The sequence below is a fragment of the Diabrotica virgifera genome, chromosome 7, assembly GCF_917563875.1.
Source record: "Diabrotica virgifera virgifera chromosome 7, PGI_DIABVI_V3a".
In the NCBI taxonomy this organism is placed as follows: domain Eukaryota; kingdom Metazoa; phylum Arthropoda; class Insecta; order Coleoptera; family Chrysomelidae; genus Diabrotica; species Diabrotica virgifera.
The window spans coordinates 51,313,565-51,334,808 of NC_065449.1; the positions used below are offsets into that span (position 1 = coordinate 51,313,565).

Sequence of the window (21,244 nt, forward strand, 5' to 3'; positions counted from 1 at the left end):
TTCTTCAGCGTTTTCCTTACATTTCTGAATTAAATTAAGGGACTCTTGTAGTGGAAACTATTCAGTTTCAAGATTGAGGATGGTTTTATAAACAAATTCATAATTCGATTTAATAAAACAAAGCTCATTGTGCAGTGATCTGTTTTCTAAACTTGATTTGCATTTTGAAATCGCACCAATATTTGTTTCTTCAAAACATAAAATTAGTTCTTTTATAGGGAGAAAATGTTCCGCATAAAAACATGCAGCTTTTAAATATGTTCCCTAACTTGTGATTATAGGCTCCGGTGGCAAAGGAGTATTTGGTAATTTTTCTTTATATATCTGAATCCTTAAAGGCGATTTTACAAATATTTTCTTCACGTTGCTAATTAAACTATTAAATGTAGGAAATGAATTTCGAATTTCTTCCGCCACTCTGTCTAAACCATGCACCAAACACGTCACATGAATTAAATTGGGATATAAAACTTTTAGTTGTTGGTCAGATTTGACCATGTATGACGCAGCATCGGAAACCATAAGCAAGATTTTGTTAGCTGGAACAATGTCGGGAAGGAAAAAGTTCATGAATGCATCATTTATAAACCTAACCATTGTTACATGGTTAACTGTGTCAAGCTGTTTACAGCCAAAAATATGTCAAAATATTCCAAAATATGTTAAAAATATGCCAAAATATGTTAAAAATATGTCAAACGGTCGAAAATATGTTCAAACCATCAAAATATGTTAAAAAACAGAAAATATTCTAAATATGTAAAATTAAATTAGTGTCAAACGCCTTTAATTATCATAATTCGTCCACATCCTGAAGCGTTTGATTGTATCTTTGATGGTTATCGATATGCAAAAAACATATAATCCGGTCTTTAGTAATAAGTGAGAAAAAAAGTAAGCTTGTTCAAATCATTAAAAACTTGCCGGCTAATAATCTTTTAAAAAGTGTGTTCGTCAAAGTCAGTGTTTGTAATGTCCATAGTTTTAAATATTTTTTATAAAACTTCAACGCTTTTGAAAAAATACCAATAAACTCAATAAATGGAATTAAGAAGAACCAGACAAAACAGCTATATCACAGAAAGAAGCACATAAAAAATCAACCAGTACATCTGGTATCCTACAGGCGTAAAATAGTTTGATACAACCTGACAACTGAGTGAAAGTGAAAAACATGTTAGCTTGCAACTTCTTTTTAACTGACATCTTATCGTTTTGTTTTCAACAACAAACAATAAAACCTTTTCTGACCTAGGATGGGACCCCACTATTTAACATAATTAAACAAACAAAATCGTATTTGTTTTGTTCAGTTCAAATGCATCCAATGTATAATAAAATGTAAATATAAATAGAGAAAACATTGCTTATGGGATTTATTCTTTTCGATAGGGCTACCTAAAGGTCTATTGTGCAAAAAATCAGAAATTTTGGCATCGAGGTGCTAAAATCAGAAACAAATAATTTAAAGATGACGTCCCACGCTTTTCCTTTGAATGCCCTATAAATATGCCCTCGGGTTTTTGTATCACATATATCCGGTCTGTTTTGCACTTCAATCAAAAACCGTTCCGAATCGAAATTCATTTTAGGTGCTCACCCTATAAATTCTCGTAAACATCTGCGGCAGCTACAAAAGTGGTCCGTCTGAATGGCGTTTGCCACTAGTGGACGCCACAAGCAGTGAGGCTCGGCAACTGTGGCTGGCCACAGTCGCTCGTCTGGGGAGCGAAGTCCACTTCACATAAGAACTCACGGTAAATCATCGGAAGCTGCTTTGTGGATCCACAGAGTAGCACTGCAGAGTGGCCCGTCTGGTGTGGGCCTTAAACCTGCAGCATAATTTTTTCAGGGTGGATGATTCAGTTGTTCGTTATTAATAACAACTGTAAATATATCTGGATACACTTAAAAGTATGGAGAACTTGATATTGGTCATTAAAAGAGTAACTAGAAGGTGAATTGAATACGTAATGTCTATTTTTATATTATTGAAAGCTCTTTTGTGTTCTGATATGCGTTTGCTTAAGGTTCCATCAATTGGACCTGTGTAAAACTTTAGGCAGTCACCACAAGTAAGTTTGAATAAACCACTGAGTATGTGCTTTATCTTTTGACTCTTGTTGTTCTTAATATTTTCTAAGTTGTTGTTTGTTCTAAAATCTGTTGTTATTCTTTTCCATTTTATGTATTTGGCTATTTTTGCTGACATCTTGCCTGTATATTTAATCAGACAAAAAGTACTGGGTTGTTCTCTCTATTGGTGGAAAAACTAATTTTAAGGCTTTCTAAGGCCATCGGTACATAATTCGCAAATATTTTACGCCTATCCCTACTTTTTCTGTCTTTACACGGCAAATTACGTGTAGTAAAATTCACACTGGTATGAATATGTAAACATTACTAGTAGTATGGTATAGTTAGACCCAAACCCAGACATCCAACGTGAAAGTTATCCTCCAACACCAAATTGTTCTATATGGTCCACATAATGTTCAGAAAAAAGTCACACCATTTTGAGCGTCGGGTTTGGGGGGGGAGAAGGGGGAGAAATCTGCAAATTCGTAGTTTCTTACGTTTTTCGTCAATATTTCTAAAACTAAGCGGTTTAGCATGAACAGGCCTCTACACAAAATTGTTCTACACTAAATTTGAAATAAAAAAGGCCCTATGCATAACCCTTCTAAAATGAACGGTGTCAAAGTTACGGAGGTAGTATAGTATAATTGGTCCAAAAAAAGGCCTAACACAGACATCCAAAGTAAAAGTTTTCCTTCAACACCAAATTGTTCCACATGGTCCACATATTGTTCAGTAAAAAGTTACACCATTTTGAGCGTCCGGTTTGGGGGGGAGATGGGGAGAAGTCGGTAAATTAGTAGTTTTTTTAAGTTTTTTGTCAATATTTCTAAAACTATGCTTTAGCGTAAGGAATGGTCTATAGAAAAATGTTCTACATAAAATTTAAAACAAAAAAGGTTCTATACATAATTGTTATAAAATCAACGGTTCCAGAGTTACGGAGGGTGAAAAGTGGAGGTTTTCGATACTTTTTATATTTACCGATTTCTCCCCCTCTCCCCCCGCAAACCCGGCGCTCAAAATGGTGTGACTTTTTTCTGAACATTATGTGGACCATATAGAACAATTTGGTGTTGGAGGATAACTTTCACTTTGCATGTCTGGGTTTTTGTTATAGTTTTATCATAAATATTGCCCAAAAAATATAAAAAGTATCGATAACCTCGACTTTTCACCCTCCGTAACTTTGGAACCGTTGCTTTTATAACAATTATGCATAGAACATTTTTTGTTTAAAATTTTATGTAGAACATTTTTGTATATAACATTGTTTACGCTAAAGCACAATTTTAGAAATATTGTCGAAAAACGTAAAAAAACTACTAATTTACCGGCTTCCCAGCTCTCCCTCCCAAACCGGACGCTCAAAATGGTGGTACTTTTTACTGAACAATATGTGGACTATATAGAACATTTTGGTGTTGGAGGAAAACTTTTACTTTGGATGTTTGGGTTAGGCCTTTTTTTTGGACCAGTTATACTATACTACCTCCGTAACTTTGGAACCATTCATTTTAGAAAGATTATGCATAGGGCCTTTTTTATTTCAAATTTAATGTAGAACAATTTTGTATACAAGGCTGTTCATGCTAAACCGCATAGTTTTAGAAATATTGGCGAAAAACTTAAAAAACTACGAATTTGCCGATTTCTACCCCCTCTCCCCCCCAAACCCGACGCTCAAAATGGTGCGACTTTTTTCTGGACATTGTGTGGACCATATAGAACAATTTGGTGTTGAAGGATAACTTTCACTTTGGATGTCTGGGTTATGCCATCTTTTGGATCAACTATACTATACTATAGAATGGCATTCTACTTGACAATGTCCTCATTAACTTTAAAGAGATGGCTTTTGAATTTTCTTGGATAACTGTTATTTGTATAATTGCAAAATATTAATTCAGTTAATAAATGTGATAATATTTTCGCTAACTATGTATTCAGTGATTGTAATAATTTATATGTACAACAAAAACTAATGCTCCATCGAGAAAAGAGGAAAAGTGTTAAAGTGATTTTTTAATAATATATTGTTACTATGGAACGCTTACAATTATTTTGAACATCTTTAACAACAAAATACTTGGATCACAGAATATAATTCTGATATATTCTTTGCTTGGATCTTCCATAAATACCTAATAAACAATAAATAATTTTTATTAAGTTCACGTCTTAAATCAATTATTTATCAAATACATTATCAATATTATTTAATCAACAACTCAAAATATTCCCAATGCCATATCAAATATTTAAAATATTTAAAACTGTCACTGTCTTGTCATCATATCCATATCCTATTTGATTCAGTGCGTTGTATGACAAAGATAGCGAATGTTCGATTTGGAAAATATCACCTCGGACATGGTGTCGCATTTTTTTCAAATCCTGAAAAAACTAATAAATGTTTTTAAAAAAGAATGTGTGTAATTTGTACGCACGTAAGAAGTTATACTTCTATTATATGATTTCAACGAGATCAATATAACAGTTTATTTATATTTTATTTAAAACTAATTTTAATACTTACTACTTTCCAAAAATTTTTATTAAAACAATACGAAAAATTAAAAAAATAAAAGAATAAAACACATTGAAAAATGAAACCAAAGAAATTATTTCCGAACAATTGTTGGGAAAATTTTAACTAAATACGTATTTTCTGAAAAAAAAAATATAATAAATATACTTACAATCATAAAATGTATAAAAAAAATAAAAAACAATAAAAATTTGCATTGGGAATTGAACCTGCGCCTATCAGGTTTAGATTATTTTGAACTCACCCCACGCAGAATTTAACTACCGAGACATTTGAATAAAGTGGAAAGATATACATAGCAACTAATCGTTCTAAAATTTTTTTGACAGTTGCTTATTCTGTTAGTTTAATCAAATAAGTTTGATTCTTGTGGAATTAAAATACTAAAGCTGTTTTAGTAAAGCGATTGATGTGTTCGTTCATGGGTATTCTTTCATTTTTCCGACTGTAGATTTATATAAAATATTATTATGTGACTATATGAGGGTTATGTTTAAATGTCATAACAAAATTTGATAAGATATTTTTAAAACACTTACCAGCAATAAAATATACTGGACTCTTTGATTCTGTAGTTTTGTATGAGATCGTCCCGCTTAATTGATGTTATCCACAGATCTCTACGTCTCCGAGATAATTGTTTTTTATCAGTAATTTTATGATTGAAAACCGCAGTCACAGAATAAAATTCCACTTCTCTGTTTGATGGGCTTCCACACTCCTCACCTGGCATGTAACGGGCATCTTTACTATGTTAATAAGTCCAAAAATTTATACGAAAACTATTTAAAAAGGCAGTATAACTATTAACTAACTTTTGTCTGTTGTTTCCCTTCTCACAAAATTTAAAACACAACAGCCATACTTAACCACAACAAACCACAATAGCTGCGCTACATCCGCCATATTGGATAATTTTTGACATCTCATTTGACACCCAATCAGAGCAAAGGTATAACGCGCCTGCGTCCGGCACTAAGGATTTTCATATTAAAATTCACCCCCATCGCGCCTACAGAAATATAACTTCAAAAAATTTAACCGCATAATGAAAGACTAAATTATTATCGAGGGCCGAAAGTCCCTTAGAATAAATAAAAAGTTTCCTTTGAATGAGATATTTAAAATTAAAATCACATTACATTTTCCCTTAGTTTTTCACCCCTACAACTTATTAAAATAAACATTATAGACGTTTTCAGGGACTTTTGGCCCTCGGCAATAACGTAATCTTTCATTCTGCTTTTAAATTTTTCAAAAATACTTATTAGTTTTCTCATGATTCCAAAAAAAATGAATCCCCATTTGAATAGCATTGCAGCCGAAAATACGTACCCATCCGCTTAATGCAGGTTTGAGTTCCAGAATTGTCAAGAAAGTTCAGCCACTCGGCAGATACACGGACTACTGCGGAAGAATAAAATATAGAAAGTACCTATTTCCGCTGACCTGGATAGTCAGCAATCTTATACTTTCGGTAAAAAAACGCAAAAGCGCCCAATACTCCATAAGACGGAATGGAACTAGAGAGAATAGAAAGTATTGGTGTCTACCGGATGGAAAACATTGTGAAAATAAAAAGAGATAAAATAGAGGTGGAAATTGTCCATATTAACGTATAAATTAACATTACATTACATAGTTTCCCACATTAAGACGTCTGTGACAGGAGTATTTTATAAAATTTTTCTGCCATAGTGACAGTTGTCATAGTACTCCGATACGTCTAAAGGTGGGAAACTATGTAACGTAACGTTAATTTTTACGTTTATATCGATTATTTCATTCATAGGAGATTCTGACCAATAGAAAGCTACAGACATGCAAATTAAGGTGATAATTTTTGATAATCTCCCGTCGTTAAGCATATTACGTCAGATGCCCTTCGTTGCTACGAAAAAATACATTCAGTGACATTAATGACAAATGTTTTAAAAATTATAAAAGTGATGACTTTCAACTGTCAAATACATATTTATAAAAACTGTGTGTTTAATTTCACTAATTGGTACTTACATATATAAATTACAATAAAATTTTGGTTTTGAACAGTTTTATTCATGAAATAATCGCAACAAATTGCACTCGAACTCTAAAATTAATATAGAATTTTTGCCCTCGTGACACTTTGACATAATTTCACTCGCCTTCGGCTCGTGAAATTAAAACTGCCAAAGTGACACTCGGGAAAAATTCAATAATTTTAGAGCTCTTGTGCAATTACTACTGATAATTTTCACCTGTATTAGTTTCATCTGTTTTCACTTCACAATGTATTAGGTTTTCCATCGTTTGCCATATTTAGCCGGTTATTACCGCGCTCATCACATCAACTTTAAATTAAATATAATACGCAATTTATACAATCACAAAATATTTCTTGCTTATACATACTAATTTTTTCTCTAAAACTCGTCAATATACAGAGTGTCCAAAAAGTAGCGGAACGGTCGAATATTTCGCGAACTGAACATCCGATCGAAAAACTGAAAAATACGTGTTCAATAATTTTAAAAAATCTATCGAATGACATCAAACACTTTAAAATCTTAAATGGAAACTCCTAGTTTTTATTGCAGATTTGGATTCCTTACGGAAAAGTATGGAAGTTTGATTCAAGACATTTTTCGTATTGTGGATAGATGGCGCTATAATCGGAAAAAACGATTTATAGTAATACCACAGATAAATTATAGAAACGGTATAATATCTCGAGAAATACACATCCAAATGAGAAATCAAAAAATACTTGTTTAATATTTTTCAAAAACCTATCGAACAACACCAAACATGACTCTCCACCCCATCCCGTATAGGTGGAGTGGTGGGTAACTTTAAAATATTAAATAGGAACCCCCATTTTTTATTGCAGATTTGGATTCCTTATAAAAAAACAAGCAATATTCGTTGGAAACATTTTTTAGAATTATTGATAGATGGCGCTGTAATCGGCAAAATACAATTTATAAGCGCCATCTATCAACAATTCTAAAAAATGTTTCGAATAAATGTTACTTACTCGTTCATGAGGAATCCAAAACTGCAATAAAAAACGGGAGTTCCTATTTAAGATTTTAGAGTTATCCCCACCCCACATCCAGGGTGTAAAGTGGGGGGTCGTGTTTGGTGTCGTTCGATAGGTTATTGAAAAATATTAAACACGTGTTTTATGGTTTTTCATTTCGAAATGTATTTGTCGAGATATTAGACCGTTTCTACAATTTACCTATGCTATCACGATAAATAGTTTTTTCCGATTATAGCGCCATCTATCAAAAATTCGAAAAAATGTTTCGAATTAAAGTTGTTTACTTTTACATAAGGGATAAAAATCTGCAATAAAAGTTGGGGTTTCCATTTAAAATTTTAAAGCTACCCCCACCTCACCTCTAGGGGGTGGAGTGGGGGGTCGTGATTGGTGTCCTTCCTTAGATTTTTGAAAATTATTAAAAACGTATTTTTCATTTTTTCTATCTGACGTTCATTTCGTGAATTATTCGACCGTTCCGCTAATTTTGGGACACCCTATATAAAAATTAGTAGAACTAGGATATAAATTATATTGGAAGTTGTTTATATAAATATTTAATTTTTATTTCAGGTAGTCCCGATATTGACATAAAAAATCTACATGATACATCAAATGGTCGTGATAAGGCCTTTTCCGACGACACTGATAATAAAGCAGAGAGTCAAAATTCCTTTTATCCGTCATTTTCTCCATTCCAAAATCAACCACTAGGACATTCCAGGCCATTCTATTATAATCAACAGGAAGCAGCTTATAGTCAGAGGACACCATACCAAAATACTTTCGATAATTCGGCAAGGTAATTTGTAATTGGTTGCTTGTTATAATCCTTTTTTAATACCTGGTCCAGAAAGCCACTGCGCATCTGCTAGGAAAATATTCTGATTCGGAATTTTTGCACAATCTTACTCAAAATGGACCCCTTATAACAAATTTGCATGTTGCCAGATCCAAAACAGGATCAAAATTTTTTTTTTGTTTTTTTCTAAAATTATTTTTTTACATCGAACAAAGTTTTTTAGGTTTTTTGGATCATTCCAAGCAGAAAAGGTCTTTAGTGACTTTTCTCTAAAGTTGATAGTTTTTGACATATAAGCGATTAAAAATTTAAAAATTGCTAAATCGGCCATTTTTAACCCTCATAAACTATATGAAAAACTGAAAATTTCAATGTTATTAAGGTACGTAGATATTCTTTGAACATCGGTTGATGAATTTTCGAAGAGTTTTTTGCAATACAGTATCGAAAACCCCTTTGTTTTTTAATTGCTAATCAAGCGGGCGCGACACTATTTTCAACCGTTGCATGTATATGTAATATACGAAAATATATGTGCGGAAAAATATTCTGATTTAATTTTGTTTCACCATCTTCCTTGAAAAGGTTTCCTTTTAACAAATTTTTTGTTGCCAGGATCAAAAGGCAGTCAAAAATTTTTTTTAGCCTTTTTTTTGTTTTTTCCTAAAACTAATTTTTTGCTCTGCACAATTTTTTTTAGGTTTTCTGGATCATTCCAAATAGAAAAGATCTCAAGTGACTTTTCCCTAAATGTGATAGTTTTCGAGATATAAGCGATTGAAAATGTAAAAATTTCAAAATCGGCCATTTTTAACCCTCAAAAAATATGTGAAAAACCGAAAATTTTAATGTTACTAAGGTACGTAGATATTCTGTAAGCATCGATTGATGAAATCCCGAAGAGCTTTTTGCAATATATCGAAAACCCCTTTATTTTTTAATTGCTCATCAAGCGGGTGCGACACTATTTTCAACCATTGCATGTACATAAATAAATGTAATGGGAAAACATTAATTTGAAGTTTAAAAAAAATTGTTTTAAAGATTTTTTGACCCATTTTTGACTCTGGCAACCTGTAAATTTGTTAACAGGGAACCTTTCAAGCAAGATGGTGAAACAAAAATGAATCAGAATATTTTTCCGCGCATATACAGGGTGTCCCGAAAAGATTGGTCATAAATTATACCACAGATTCTGGGGTCAAAAATAGATTGATTGAACCTCACTTACCTATATACAATAGTGCACACAAAAAAAGTTACAGCCCTTTGAAGTTACAAAATAAAAATCGAGTTTTTTTCATATATCGAAAACTCTCAGAGATTTTTTATTGAAAATGGACATGTGGCATTTTTATGGCAGCAACATCCTAAAAAAGAATTAAAGTGAAATTTGTGCACCCCATAAAAATTTTATGGGGTTTTGTTCCCTTAAACCCCCCCCCCAAACTTTTGTGTACGTTCCAACTGAATTATTATTGTTTCACCATTAGTTAAACACAATGTTTCTAAAACTTTTTTGCCTCTTAGTACTTTTTCGATAAGTCAGTGTTTATCGAGATATTTTGAATATTTGTCGAATCCACTACATATTTGTATATGGTTAAGTACGGTTATAGAGACCTGTTAATAATCTGAAAATTTATTTATAATTTACATTTTTAGGTATATTTTGAAAAAGAAGCTACATCTCGATAATAGGTGACTTATAAAAAAAAGTCTAAGAGGCAAAAGTCTTAAAAACACTGTGTTTAACTAATGGTACCACAATAATAGTTTAATTGGAACGTACACAAACATTTGGAGGGTTTAAAGGAACAAAACCTCCATAAAATTTTTACGTAAATATATTGAAAAAGAAGCCGCATCTCGATAAACACTGGCTTATCGAAAAAATACTAGGAAGCAAAAAAGTTTTAAAAACGTTGTGTTTAACTAATGGTACCACAATAATGAATTAATTGGAACGTACCCAAAAGTTTGGGGGGGTTTAAGGGAACAAAATCCCCATAAATTTTTTATGGGGTGAACAAATTTCACTATAATTTTGTTTTAAGATGTTCCTGCCATAAGAATGATACATGTCCATTTTCAATAAAAAATCTCTAAGAGTTTTCGATATATTGAAAACAATCGATTTTCATTTTGTAACTTCAAAGGGCTGTAACTTTTTTTATGAGCACATTTGTACTAAGGTAAGTTAGGTTCAATCGAACTATTTTTGACCCTAGAATGTGTGGTATAATTTATGTCCAATCTTTTCGCTGTATTTACGCATATTACGTATACATGCAACGCAACGGTTGAAAATAGTGTCGCGCCCTCTTGATTAGCAATTAAAAAACAAAGGGGTTTTCGATATTGTATTGCAAAAAACTCTTCGGGATTTCTTCGATGTTTAAAGAATATCTGCATACCTTTTCAACATCTAAATTTTCAGTTTTTCACATAGTTTATGAGGGTTAAAAATGGCCGATTTCGCAATTTTTAAATTTTTGATCCAAAAAACCTAAAAAAAAAACTTTGTTCGATGTAAAAAAAGTACTTTTAGAAAAAAAAAACAAAAAAAAAACGTTTCAAAAATTTTTAACTTACTTTTGGACCCGGCAACATGCAAACTTGTTAAAAGGATTCCCTTTCGAGTAAGACTGTGCAAAAAATCCGAATCAGAATATTTTTCCTGGCGGATGCGCAGTGGCTTTCTGGACTAACCCAATTTATTTGTCTTTAAATATAATTATACCAATAATCAAAGTTAGTATTATTGTTATGACTTTGACTTTGTTCTGTAAAAAATTCCTGTCATGATATAATTTTACAATTAAATTATTTTTTACAATTAAAACATGCAATATTAAAATAGGCCAATAGACTAAAATAGCAGATCACATAGGTTGCGACTTCTTAACATTTGGGTGTGTCGAGGCTCTATGAGCATGATTGTGCCACACTTATAGCATAATCAATCAGCGAATCACTAGAACATTCCAAGGTGTCTATGAGCTGCATGGCATAGGAGAAAAAGTGTTGTCTAAACTCTAAACGATACCCTTGATATCCCGAACTTTGGGGAATTATAGCTCTGAGAGCATTTAGTCCCAACTCATGCAAATTTAATGGACGCGAAACAAAAAGAGATAACTTAGAAACGATCTAAACTTTTTCTGAAAACCAAAATTATTCAACGCAGAGTGGAAAACCACAGAAATCATCAAATCACTCATAAGTGATCAATAGGATTCATGTCGGGACTGTGAGGGGCCAATACAATATTTGAATACATGTTTACCTCATTTAAATATTGTGTATCAACACGCGAAACGTGAGGAGGCCATGCCTTATTATATATATTAAGATGTAATTATTTCCTATAAGGGAAAGTGGGGGAATGGTGCGCACTTAAGCAGAAATCGATTCTTTTGTAATTTCTTTAAACCTGTCATAACGGCTAGTATGTTACGTAAGCTCTAATTATTCTACTTTTAATATTTAAACTAGGTTTTAGAGAAATAAAAAGTATTAAAGCAAAATAGTAAAAAACGAAAAAAGTGCCTTTGCGCACGATTCCTTATCCATAAGGGTAATCATGCGCACCGATTGGTAAATGGTGCGCACTGAATAATGTTTTTATAAAATTTTAAAATATTGTTCTTTTCTTTTTTCCTGCAAATAGAACATATCCCTAGATGCAGCTGGTTTTCTGGTGGTGAAATGAAACTTAATTTTATATCATTTAATTTGTCTTCATCGATAATCTCTGACAAATTAGTGTCTGTTACGTCAGACTACTCAGGTGCTAGCTCCTTTTGCACTCTCTTCTTGTTCTGTATGCCTTCAAGTTTTTTTCTGTCTGCGGCGAGATATCTGGCGATTTTTAAACAAATCATTTTTGAACAGTTGCCGTTTTTGCTGCTTTCTGTTCCTCCTTTCTCTTGACATTCACGTCCCTTAATCATCTTTTTCCCTTGGCGTTCTCCAATTTTATCTTCAATGGTGAGCTTGTAAGATTTTTCGATTGTTCGAAATTTTCTTTTAATTTCTGGTTTAACTCGTGATAGATCAACATGAGTGGAATATAATTTTCTCCAGCACTCATGCAATAAACGGCCATGATAGTTCTTCCACCATCAACAAACAGCCTACATTTGTATCTCCTTTAGGTACTTAAATCCGTTCGTCTTTTTCTTGAAGTCGATCTTGAATGTCGTAAGCTCTTATCGTTTCCCTTATTTTTTTGCCGTCATTTCTGATTGGATACAGAGGATTCAATAAATCTTCGTTAGTATATGTAAGAATCATAGATTTTCCAGTGTAGTTTTGTGGCCTCTGGAAAGGAAATTGGTAACTTAATTATTTACCACTTCATTGTTTGTGGAAGGATCATGCGCACTCTTGCGCACTATTACCCACTTTACGTCTTAAATAACAAACGTCGTCACAAACAAAAAAAAACTACTAAACCATATAAACCAACAGATGCACCAAAATGTACGGAAAACAACATTATTTAAATCAATAGTAAGCTCAAAGCCACTTAATAAAACTTACGAACTTAGTGTCGTAATTTTTGGAGCAGAAAAACTAAAAGAATTCTTGCGATTTTCAATAATCGGATCTCACTAAGTCCACGTGCAACGTTTGACTGAAGATAATGACGTCAACCGTTCACAAGATCATCCAAAAGGTGTAGGACTTGTTGAGTTCTTAAAATCATCCACGGAATTTGAAATACAACGCATTACCCGCTGCGCTCCATTCTCCCACTTTTTCTTAAAAGGCGCGAAAGGAACAAATTGTTCAAATAAATAAAATTTCTGTAATGTACCTTTCGCTATTTAAAGAGCCTCCACGTAGACACCAAATCTGTTCTTGCTGCCAAGGAAATTCCACCCCAAAACATCACAGAGCCTCCATTAAACAAGCTCGTCTCTCTTATGTTGCGCTTTGCGTACTGCTCACCTATTCTCGAAAAATAACTCTTATAATCGTCGATCAAAACTGTTTACGCTATTTGTCTTTCTGTTTTTAAAGTTTTGTTTCTTGTAATTTTTATTGTCAATTTAGTACTGTTTCAGTTAAAACACATATGAAAAAATAAAACCGTATATTTTCTTTGTTTTTAAAGATATGAGGCCAATTCGAAAAACAAAAAGAAAGGAAGTAAAAAAATAGTACAGTCGATCCCGGCTATTGGAATACCCGGAAAAGAATATTCCGCCTTAAGGAATAGAAATTTGAGGTTCCGAAGCGTTTCTGCTAGCTTCCAATGATCGTTTCCCGGTTATAGGAATAATTTTGCTTGACACTAAGGCTATTGTAATCAAAGTGTACGTATATCAAAGTATGTAAGAAGTAATTTATTTCTTTAGCTAAGCGCTTTCGACAAAACCGTCATCATCGGAGCTAATGGTCAATTAGAAAAAAAACACTAGTTGAGGCATATGCGTGAGCATCTTGACAATATTAATCTGTATTACAGTGTATAATCATGTATTCTATTGACTTGTTTTGTCCTCCGTATAACCCCCAAACAGAATAACGGCCACGTAAACGTTCCCAACACATAAAAAAAACCTTTTTCATGGTGTGGGTGTATCACCCAACTATTTTGGCCTAGGAGAGATAACTGACTGAACATAGCTGATCAGTCTTTCAACTATGAAAAACAAAAATGTTGGCAAAACCCAAGATTATACAACATGATTTCAATGTCTACTTACCCTTGTACCTTATTATCCCTAATTATCCCTATTATCAAAATTAACACACGAGAAACGTTTCTTTTCTTCCACAATGTATTTACCAGTATACATTGTGTCCTCGAAAATATTGTGTTCCTTAAAGGTATAGGTAGAAAGCACAATGTAGAGCAAAAAACTCTTATAACATTTTTTTCTAAATTCAGTCGTTTGACCAAAAAAAACGAAAATACATTTTGATATGCAAACTGAAGTCTGGCAACAACGTGTAATTCAAAGACAGTCACAATAGTAAGTTTGTAGGTCAGTAGTTTTATCTGGTGGGTAATATAATGTAAATATCAACCAAACCTTCTGCAGGGGTCTACTGTTTACATTTTTTCACCCTGTCCGTGGTCGTCCCCTCACATTAAACAAACCAAGAATTTGGTTTGTTTGATGTTATTGACATTGAATATTTGGCATAATTGGTCATCTAGTTTTATTCTGTACCAAAAGAACGGGTATTTCTTGTTTCTTAACAAGTAGGTATTTTGGGTATTAAACAAATTTTATATCCATTACTTTGTAAAGAATACAAAATGGGTAAAGTGTGAAATATTTTATGAATTACCCAAAACACTAAAAAGAGAGGCCTATAAATTTCTTGTGAAATGTTTTGCCGGTACTTCCTGAAATACCTTTGCAAACACGACGTGAAATGTTGTTTCGTCACGACGGAGCCCCAGAGCTGTGAAAAATCTTCTGGATACCACGTTTAAAATTATTCCATATTTCAATAGATTTCAGAAAATCATTACGTAGTTATGTACAAACAATTTTTCCTAGGTGAATTTACATTTTAGGAATTAAACCATAGTTACTTAAGTAAAAGTTATAATTTATGTAAAATTTCGAGCCCTAATTATAAAACCTTAATTAATTCAGATAATAGCAGAAATGCCACATTGTTAAAGCAAGAAATAATTATTTGGCAGTTAGGTAACTACCGATGTCAACAACCCCAAAAATCACACCTCAAGTAGTAAATAAACAAGGGGTTCCATTAGGTTAAATTTTCAACAGTCACAACAAGTCCTTCTACGCCACGTTGTCATGTCATTTAAATTCATGGAAATAAAAGTTCACTTATAAGGAGAACAATGTAATTTTTTTCTTGGAAACAGTTAACTTTAGAAAAAAATGTTATAGGATTTTTTTGTTCTAAATAGTGTAATATATCCACACCTTAAAGGAACGCACTATTTTCGGGGACATCCTTTAAGTACATATTATATACCTCAAAGCTTCCTGAAAGTTTTATATCGATATATCCTTTATAACCATAAGCTAAATAATAATAATAATAATAGAACTTACAAACTATAAAAAACGTAAAACAGCCGGTCTTTTAAATCAAACAAAAATATTAATCGGCAACCTGAAACTTATATTCTTCCGATCTTGAGGAGAAATCCGGTGACATTGGCCTGTTTATGCATAGGCCATAGCAAAACTTACCCATGCTCATATGCTTGAAAAGATTCATACACCAAGATGTCAAAACTTTAATACACAATTAACTATTACTCATATTCTAGTTTATTGTCATTGTATGTATAATAGTTTCCCTATAGTATATACTTCGTCATCAGTGATAATATCAGCTATATTATAGCTCTTAATAATTACTATTAGACTGTCCGAGCCCAAAAAACTGATTGTTATAATTTATTTAAAAAAAAATTGTTTAACAAAATTTAGGTTTACTAGAATTTGACCATATTATTTACAGACGTACTTTATAATCTATAATCGTTTCTTTTGGGGATGCAAAAAAACATATTAAATTTAAGATTTGCAATACTCCATTGTATTTAATCATATTCTTTCAAGTTCTAAAAGTGATTAAGGTTGTAACTCATTTTTAGCGATTTTACAGGAGAGGCAAAAAACGAAAACAAGAATTTTTAAAAATTTGTAGCGAAATGAGTAGACCCTTTTACACTAATGGTATATGATATTTGTAACATAATAAATAATAAGGGATTACTGTGCGATGTATGCTTTGTAATTTTATTAGCTATTGAGAATCTTGAGTTTGATTGAGATACAACCTTGAGATTAAACATGAGTATTCGTAGAAAAGGTTGTAACATGCCTAACAACTAGTTTACACTCTCCGTGTTAATTATTTTTACCGTTTAACTAGTAAAAGGTTGTATGTTTTGAGTTATTTGCAATATAGCTAGGAGAAAATTGGTTTTTATGGTATATTTGAACAAAATATCAACTCACAGTTTACACAATTTTAATTGGAAATTATAAATTTTACAATAACAATAATATTCAACACAACTTCTATCACTATGAAAAAATCATGGTATAAAATATCTCAAATTTTTCGAATTTTTATTGCGTATCTGTAAATATTCAATTTTAAACCATTTTAGTTTATTACTTTACTCTTTTACTATTAATATCTACTTCAAAATTAACATGTGTGCCCTTAAATGGGTCAAAATTTAGAATTTGCTTCTGATTTATTTCATTTACGGATTTAGGCTTGCCTGATGCTTTGGCATATCGTATCATGGTTAACCATTGGTGTGGAGCATATACGACTCAATGTTTTTTCTATTTTTCTATAAGGGCATGAATTGAATCACCCTCGTTTTGTGAATGTGCGATTTCTAAAAATACATGTGTAATGTTAATATTAAACTTTATATTCGATACTTATTTTGTCCACCGCAACTACCAAAAAGAAAAAAAAAACTCCGTAAATCCGTTTTTACTTTTATTTCGATAATTTGACTTATGAGATGCACCATATGTTTGAATACGTTATAAATTAAACATACGTGCAACAAAGTTGTAACTCATTTAAAAACCTTGTTGATCGTCAATTATAAAGAAAGTAAATATTTTACATAGGGAGTATCCAGTGTTACTGCCTTCTTCAAGCTAAAATGGAGTAAAATGGCATACGTAACTTAAAATACAACTTCTTATTAGCCAAACTATTGAGAATTAAACTATGTCGTTTATATTGACGTGTGCGCAATTTTTTGCTGAATTCGCCTGTTGAAATCTAAAAAAAGATGTAACTTGAGTTACAACCTTGTTCGATGGGGGTGTCGTTATAATCTTTAATCATTTCTTTTGGGGATGCAAAAAAACATATTAAATATAAGATTTGCAATACTCCATTGTATTTAATCATATTCTTTCAAGTTCTAAAAGTGATTATCTGGCATATGTAATTGTTGGCATGAGTTACATTAAATATACAGTTTACAGAGTACATAGTAATTTACCATAGCAAAGTTTAAAAAAATATTTTACAATATTTATATTTTGTTTACAGTTATACAATATTTATGTTTGTTTAACAGTTGTAAAATATACATACGTAGCAGAAGAAAGAAATGCGAAAAGCATAATTGACTACGTAGTATATCCACGTGACGCTGAACTGACGATACAAAATATACAAACAGAGAACGAAGCCGAACTCGGTACTCGGTACCCAACACAGACTAGTGACAGCAGAGATAAACATGAAACTAATGGAAATATTAGAGTGTCCTCAATATACAAGAATAGCAATACATAAGGTGAATAATATGGAAATGAGGAAGTTATACCAAAGAGAGACAGATAAAATACTGGAACAGCGTGAAAACAATGAGGAAATATGGAATATGGAAGATAGATGGAAAAAATTTAGAGACACGTTATGGAACACTGCAAAACAAGTATGTGGAATAAGAAATAATGGGAACAATAATAAAAGAACTGGATGGTGGAATAAGTAAATAAAGCAAGCAGTAAAAAAGAAAAAAGAAATGTGGAAGCGATACATAAACACAAATGAAGAGCAAGACAGAGACGAATACAGAAGACAGAGAAATATAGTGAAAGAACTAGTAAAAGGTGCGAAGAAGAAGAGCTGAAAGCTGAAGAAGAAAATTGGGTGAAAAATTGAACGATGATTTTGGGAATAATAAACCATTTTGGAATAAAATAAGAAGCATGAAACGAACAAAAAAGAAACAAATAAGTGGAATTAGAAATGAGCGATATGAATTGAAAACAAACATACAAGACGTACTAATCATATGGAATAAGCACTATAAAGAAAAATTCGACTCAAGCAACCCACAAAATGAAGAGAGAGTACAGCAGGAAAGAGAAGAGGATAGGGACAATTGAGTAGACGAAATTCATATCAAAGTTATTGAAGAAGGATTGACAAGAATAAAGATTGGAAAAGCGGGAGGTGCCGATAACATAGATCCGGAGGTAATAAAGTACGTAAGAGAACGAGGCAAACTTTGGCTACTGGAAATAATGAGGAAAGCATGGAGAACAGAAACGATACCGAAAGACTGGGAAGAAAGAAAATTTATTGATATCAATACACAAGAAAGGAGATGAAGCGGAATGTAATAACTATATGCTTATCATCAGTGGCATATAAAGTCTATACCGGGATAATAGAACGGAAGCTCAGGAAAGAACTGGAAGGAAAACTAGAAGAAGAGCAAGCGGCTTTTAAGAAGGAAAGAGGAACAACAGATAATATATTCATACTAAGAATTATAATTGAAAGGAAAAACGAAATGGGAGAAGACTTATATATTACGGTTATAGATATTAAAGCTGCTTTTGATTATATAAATAGAGAAGTAATATGGTCAGTAATGGAAGACCAGCAAATCCCTCACTCAAAAGATAGTAAGCGTGGTAAAAAGTACATATAGAAACGTACTCGCTAAAGTACAAATAAACGGAAACAGATCGCCAATAATAAACCTAAGATGAAGAATAAAACAAGGGGACAGTCTCAGCCCAGTTTTATTTATATTAATAATGGATAGAGTATTGAAGTGCGCAAAAGAAGGTCAAGGCAATTACAGTCAACAATAGGGTATAGGAATTTAGTACCAGTGAGAATGAAGGGATTACTATATGCAGATGACCTAGTAATAATAGCAGACGATAAAGAGAAAATGCAAAAATTAATCGATATCTGGTTGGAAAAAATATAAAATTTGAAAATGGACGTAAATGTAAAGAAAACGAAGACCATGATAGTAACCCAAAAGAAAAGGAAAGAAATAAACCAAACGATATTTAGGTGCAAAAACAAAATAATAGAAACAGTCTCGACGTTTGAATACCTTGGAGTAATAATATCAGAGGACGGAAAGATAGATCAACAAATCTCATACAGAGCGAAAAAAGCAAATAAGTTCTACTATGCACTAAATAAAACAATATCTGGAAAGGAAGAAATAGATAAAGAAATAAAACTGAAGGTATACAACGCAATCTCTGTACCAACTTTAATATATGCAAGTGAGACATGTGTAAACAATGCAAAAATATACAGTACAATAAACGCAGCGGAGATGAAGCAGCTGAGAAAAATAGCAGGAAAAACGAAAATGGACAGAATAAGAAATGAAAATATTAGACAAAAACTGAAACAAGAATCGATAATAACCAAGATCCAAAAAAACAAAATTAAAATGGTATGGACACATTAACAGAAGGGACCAGGGAAGACTACCAAAGCAGGTGATGGAATCAAAAAGATAAGAAAGAAAGGATAGATAGGAAAAGATAGATCGATCAGATTATGGTAATTGGACAGGAAAAAGGAAAAACACATCAACAAATGAAAGAGTTTAGCAAAGGACCCTTGAGGGGCATAAGGAGTTCCGAGAAAGAAGAAGAAGAAGTTTTACAGTTGACTTATTTTCGAAGGACTTGATCGATTTGTTTAGGACATTCGATAAGTAAGGTAGTATATCTGATTCGAATAGTCGTGTTACAATGCCGACATTTTGATTTGAAAATTATGTCATGAGATGGCCATGTATAGAAAGGGAAGGATATGTTCTATACGCAATCTACGTATCATTGCCATTTTTTCCGGAAAAAACTAGGACAGGTGAATAAGTTGATTAAGGGTTTAATTTCATGCACCCCTGAAGTAATTTTATTTCAGAAAATTTGCCAGGTGGATAGAAACCAAGAAATTTCTAGATTTTAAAAAGTTTTTTATAAACGCGTTTGTATTATTTACAATTTTTATTGGGAATAAGTCACAATTTTAATTTAAAATAAATTTAATTCATGTTCCGATTTTCACTTCGGAATTTTGTCAAGAATTGCGTTTCTAGAGATGGTATCAAGTATCAATAAATGCGCCTTCTATATCAAATGCTACTTACCTACTACATTCTGCTTGCTATTAATTGCGTTAGAGGTAAGAGTTTAAAGCAATAAAATATTATTTCTTGTGGATCGCTGTTTCTGACAGCTAGATTGTTTCTTTGTTTTGTGTTATCTTGTGTTTTTCGAAATATCATAAAACACGTTTAGTATTCATTTTATTCATTATTTTACACATTAGTTCTAGTGAAAGAGGTTGGACTTTGATTTTGTAGTAAAATAGTTGGCAGATTTGGCTTGAGTATTAGAATAAGAATTGGCTTGCTCCATTAAAATGAAAATTTATGTGATTTTCAGCTTAGATTGCATAATTTTATAAGTTTATTGAGACCATAGTTAGAATAATGCTTTAGGAATACTTAAGTTATATCATCAAGCCCAGTTGCGGTGTTTTTGATATTAGCTAAGGCAGATATTAACTGCCTTAGCTAATATCTGCTAAGGAGACAAAAAGGGATCTACTAAGGGATCTTTCTTAAAGTTCCATCTCCTAGCGGAGGTTGGATATCATAATGGCTATGGTCACTTTGTTGGCTGCTGCTCTGAACAGTTGTAATGAACTACAGTTAAACCATTCTCTAAGGTTCCTCAGCCAGGAGATGCGTCTTCTTCCTATGCTTCTTTTTCCTTGGATCCTTCCTTGCATAATAACTCTCAGCAGCTCATATTTCTCTCCTCTGGTAATGTGACACAAATATTCTAGTTTTCTTGTTTTTATACTGCTCATAATTTCTAACTCCTTATTTAAACGTCGTAGCACTTCAACATTGGTAATCCTTTGAACCCATTGAATTTTCAACATTCTTCTGCAACACCACATTTCGAACGCTACTATTTTTCTTATATGTTGCCTTTTC

At 32.3% G+C, this 21,244-nt stretch overlaps 1 protein-coding gene across 1 annotated transcript in view; it reads left to right on the forward strand.

Moving 5' to 3' along the window:
• Positions 1 to 21,244, forward strand: part of LOC114327326 (epsin) — a 165,794-nt gene that overhangs the window by 134,999 nt on the left and 9,551 nt on the right. The window contains exon 2 of the mRNA XM_028275914.2: positions 8,232 to 8,460. Coding sequence (XP_028131715.1) covers positions 8,232 to 8,460 — 229 coding nt within the window. The remainder of the gene's footprint in view (positions 1 to 8,231; positions 8,461 to 21,244) is intronic.